Below are 5,357 nucleotides of genomic sequence, written 5' to 3' on the forward strand. Positions count from 1 at the left end.
ACACACACACACACACACACACACACACACACACACACACACCTCACTCCCCGGTAACACACACACACACACACACACACACACACACAAATGGCTATGTAAAAAAGTATTGTTGAGGAACTGGTATGGAAGTCAAGGTATCGATATCTGTATAGTATATTTTTAACGCTAACCAGCCCTAATCTTAACTCTTCTATCGTCCATCTCGGGGCGACTGTGGCTCAGGTGGTAGAGCGGGTTGGCCAATGATCCAAGGGTTGGAGGTTCGATCCCCGCCCGCCCTGCCACCTGTGTCATGGTTGTTGTGTCCTTGGGCAAGACACTTCACCCACCTTGCCTGGTGTGAATGTGTATGACTGCTGTATGTTTGAGGTGGTGGTCTGAGGGGCCGTAGGCGCTGAATGGCAGCCACGCTTCCGTCAGTCTGCCCCAGGGCAGCTGTGGCTACTATGGTAGTTTACCACCACCGGTATGACTGTGTGTGAATGAATGGAACCTGGAACCCTGTAAAGAGTTTTGAGGGACTAGAAAAGAGCTAGATAAATCCAATCTATTATTATTATTAATCCATTATCTCAGAGTTCAATTCACCTTCATATTCCCCCACCGGTGAAGTAGGTCTTTAACCCTTCTTGTCTCCTGTGTGTGTGTGTGTGTGTTTGTGTGTGTGTGTGCGTGCTTGTGTGTGTGCGTGGTGTGTGTGCGTGTGTGTGTGTGTGTGTCTGTGTGTCTGTCTGTATGTGTCTGTGTGTCTGTCTGTATGTGTCTGTGTCTGTCTGTCTGTGTGTCTGTCTGTGTGTGTGTGTGTGTGTGTGTGTTCCAGAGTTGTGTGGAGCTGGGGAAGCGAGCTCCGACTCCCATCAGAGAGAAGGAAGTGACTCTGTGCATGAAATGTCAAGAAGCTTTCAACTCCATCACCAAGAGACGCCACCACTGCAAAGCCTGTGGACACGTGGGTTAACACACACACACACACACACACACACACAGGCACGCACACACACACACACACACACACACACACACACACACACACACACACACACCATGTGGACTCGTAGGTTAACACACACACACACACACACACAGGCATGCACACACACACACACACACACACACACACAGGCACGCACACACACACGTTGTTTCAAAATGAGTATTTCCTATACATGTGTCTGACTTGATGTCTGTCTGTCTGTGTGTCTGTCTGTCTGTCTGTCTCTCTGTCTGTGTGTCTGTGTGTCTGTCTGTCTGTCTGTCTGTCTGTCTGTCTGTCTGTCTGTCTGTCTCTCTGACTGACTTGCTGTCTGTCTGTCCTGTACCCAGGTGGTTTGTGGGAAGTGTTCAGAGTTCCGTGCTCGCCTGTCGTACGATAACAACAGAACCAACCGCGTGTGTGTGGACTGCTACGCCATGCTGGTGGGCGCCTCGCTGTCCCCGGCCGTACAGACGACCAGCGGCCACCGGCGGCGCTCTATACTGGAGGTTAGTGTGTGTGTGTGTGTGTGTGTGTGGGGGGGGCGTGGGGGGGTGTGAGTGTGTGTAGGGGTTGGGGGGGGGGGGGGGGCGGGGTGTGAGTGAGTGTGAGTGTTTGAATAAACAAAACTGCAAAACTTAACAAACTATGTTTAAATTTGCATCTTTAAAAAAAAGTTGCGGGTTCAAATCCGACCTGTGGACCTTTACTGCATGTCATCCCCCTCTCTCTGTCTGTCTGTCTCCCCATTTCAACTCTGTACTGTCTAATAAAGCTATCCCCTCTCTCTCTCTCTCTCTCTCTCTCTCTCTGTCTCTCTCTCTCTCTCTCTCTCTCTCTCTCTCTCTCTCTCTGTCTCCCCATTTCAACTCTGTACTGTCTAATAAAGCTTGAAAATGCAAAAAGAAAATCTTAAAAAAAAAATAAAAAAAAAAAAAAAAAAAATCGATGTTGGATAAAGAGTTCAAATCTTTATTTCAGTTTTACAACATATTTGTCCAAAGTTTTTTACGGAACAGATTTTGGATACAGACTTTTTCCATTTTATAAATCACAAAAATACTATGTGCAGGTCTTAAAAATGCATTTCAGCATGTTTATAAGAAGAAAATGTCTCACAAATCAGACAGTGAACAACATATGAACAAATCCTTCGGTAATAACCTTCAGAATAGTGCTGAGAATGATTATAGAAAGTTTAGTTGATGTAAGTGCTTTAGAAAGTTGAGATTTTTGGTTCAGAGTAATGAGAAAAAAAAACTAATGTTGAGATAATGTCCGTTAAAGATGGTTGTATAGGAGAAATATACAGACGCAAACAGACAAGGTTTAGTCAAATAAACACCTGAATGTACATGTTGGACCTTTGATTTATACTAGTATGAAAGAAGACATGTTATGGAAGATAGATAGACAGACAGACAGACAGACAGACAGACAGACAGACAGACAGACAGACAGACAGACAGACAGACAGACAGACAGACAGACAGAGAGAGAGAGAGAGAAAGAGAGAAAGGGAGACAAAGAGAGATTTTTTAACCCTTTTTTCGTCCACAGAAACAGGCGTCCCTAGCAGCCGAGAACTCTGTGATCTGTAGTTTTCTGCAGCACATGGAGAAGGGAAGCGGCCGCTGGCAGAAAGCCTGGTTCGTCATCCCCGAGAACGAACCCCTGGTGCTTTACATCTACGGAGCTCCACAGGTTAATACACTGTCTGTCTGTCTGTGTGTCTGTGTGTGTGTGTCTGTGTGTGTCTGTCTGTCTGTCTGTCTGTCTGTCTGTCTGTCTGTCTGTCTGTCTGTCTGTCTGTCTGTCTGTCTGTCTGTCTGTCTGTCTGTCTATCTATCTATCTATCTATCTATCTATCTATCTATCTATCTATCTATCTATCTATCTATCTATCTATCTATCTATCTATCTATCTATCTATCTATCTATCTATCTATCTATCCATCTATCTAACCTCATATATCTCTCTCTCTCTCTTCCAGGATGTGAAGGCCCAGCGTAGCATTCCTCTGATTGGCTTCGAGGTTTCCCTCCCCGAGTCATGTGATCGTTTGGAGCGACGTCATTCGTTCAAAATCTCCCAGAGTCACCTGACCCTTCTGTTCAGCGCCGAGGGGGAGGAGCTACAGGTATTCAACTACAACTTTTTATTTATTTTTTTATATATTTTTTTTGGCATTGTTATGCTTTATTGATAGTGTAGAGACAGAGTTGAAATGGGGCAGAGAGGGGAGTGACATGCAGAGAACGACCGCGGGCTGGAATCAAACCCGGGTCTGCTGCTGGCCGAGGCCCATGGGGGGGACGCCCTACCAACTGAGCTAAGGGCGCCCCCTTTAACCACATACTTGTCTGTAATTTGCACAGCATGTATTGCACAATAACACTACTTGCGTTCCGAATCTCATACTTTCTACTATTTAGTATGGTAGAAAAAAGATTTAGGATGTCCCGATTCTTGTGGTCAGATTTAGTATGGTTAGAAATACCCGGATGTCCTACTTAATCCGGCCAAGATTGTTAGTGTTGAAAAGTGCATCCTATTTGGGCGATTCTGACCCACAATCCAGTGCGCACGTGAAGTGACGTCACATCAACGGAGCCTCCATATGAAAACAACCGGGGATGAGACGGATATAAAAGCAAGAGGCAAGATCAAGGAGCAATGTTATGATGAAATAAATAAGTTAAAGTATGTCCCAATAGTATGCCTACTGCATCCTAACTAGATTCTTTTGTAGTATGTAGAATAGAAAAAAGAAAGAGGAGGAGATTCGGAACGCAGGGACTACCTGTGGCTGCTACCACAACCACTTGAACACTGAACACTGTATTACATCTCATTACTTATTATTGATGCTACTTATTTTATATGTTTTTCTTATGGTTTCTTATCTCTATTGACTTTATCTTGTTCTGTTGCTGCCATGTGAATGTTAAAGGCAAGGCAAGATTATTTCTATAGCACAAGTCAGACACAAGGCCGTTCAAAGTGCTTTACAGGGGCAAGATTAAAATACATAAAACACATTAGAAAAGCGATTGAATAGAAATAAAACATTTAAATAAAAAGGAACCAACCTTAAGAATGTTACTCTTGGGGGGCGCCCTTAGCTCAGTTGGTAGGGCGTCCCCCCCCCCCCCCCATGGGCCCTTAGCTCAGTTGGTAGGGCGCCCCCCCCCCCATGGGCCTCGGCCAGCAGCGGACCCGGGTTCGATTCCAGCCCACCGCGGTCGTTCTCTGCATGTCACTCCCCTCTCTGCCCCATTTCACCTCTGTCTCTACACTATCAATAAAGCATAAAAATGACAAAAAAAAAAAAAAAAAAAAGCGAATGTTACTCTTGTGTTCTGTACAATAAGATGTAATAAAACAGTGTGATTGTGATTCTACAGAGACGCTGGATGGAGGTCCTATCACGTGCCGGCAGAGGGGAGGAGTTTCAGATGCATCGGCCAATCGTAGAGTCCGTAGAAGAGGAAGGGGAGGAGCTAGGAGAGAACACGTGATTCTATTGGACGATTGGATGGATGTCAATGAATTTGAGATTTTAAATACTGATTGGAAACCAGTACAAATCCAGTACAAATCCAGTACCAAAACAGTCAAAAAGTGATATTTTAACTTGAATACACACGTCTTGCATGACCCGATCCCCAGACCGTTAAAACAAGATGGCGTCGCTGTCAAATGTAAAGAATTCTCACAGGAAATGTCCGTCTTCAACCCAGAACAACCATTTTTTTAAATTTTTTTTATGGATTTCTGTCATGGATTTAAACACTACATTTCCCATGAGCCTCAGCTACTGTTGTTGCTATGGAGACGTATCAATCGAGAGTGGTGACGTCATAGAGTTTTTTTCATATTAATTCCCTTGAAAAACTATTATTTTGGGGCGGATCGCAACTCCGATATTATGAGTAAAAAAATTAAATTCCGATAAACGATATATAATGGCCGATTAAATTTAAAATCCGTACAAAATCGAATAGTTTTTCTTTTGTAGTTCTGTTACCAGCTGTCCATTTTCGACTCTGGCTTTGCAAAATGCACATAAATAGCCTAATGATGAATTAACAGCAAAGAAATTATCCATTTTACTTGGGCATTTAAATCCCTTTTAATAAAATGAATAAAAATGAAGTGTGATATTTTAACTTAAATACACACGTGTTGCATGACCAGATCCCCGGACCGTCAAAACAAGATGGCGTCGCAGTCAAATGTAGATTCTTCCTGGAAACTTTCATCTTGAACTCCAAAAACCACAAACGTTTTTTTTCTCCCCCTCCCTCTGGATTTCTGCCATGGATTTAAACGGATTATTTTTTGTTGGGCCGATAACAAATCCGAAAGTAGGGGGAA

General features: G+C 43.7%; 1 protein-coding gene across 1 annotated transcript; it reads left to right on the plus strand.

Annotated features, from left to right (window-relative positions):
• Window positions 1-125: 125 nt before the first annotated feature.
• On the plus strand, window positions 126-4,860 carry fgd1 (FYVE, RhoGEF and PH domain containing 1; the record flags this gene model as incomplete). The annotated part of the gene is made up of 6 exons (XM_080031627.1): window positions 126-137; window positions 824-952; window positions 1,327-1,485; window positions 2,537-2,680; window positions 2,971-3,117; window positions 4,385-4,860. 6 exons carry the CDS (start codon window positions 126-128, stop codon window positions 4,496-4,498), a joined length of 705 nt encoding a protein of 234 aa, XP_079887753.1. The 3' UTR covers window positions 4,499-4,860.
• Window positions 4,861-5,357: the final 497 nt, after the last annotated feature.

This window comes from Ammodytes marinus (genome assembly GCF_949987685.1).
Source record: "Ammodytes marinus genome assembly, chromosome: 7".
NCBI classification, from domain to species: Eukaryota; Metazoa; Chordata; class Actinopteri; order Uranoscopiformes; family Ammodytidae; genus Ammodytes; species Ammodytes marinus.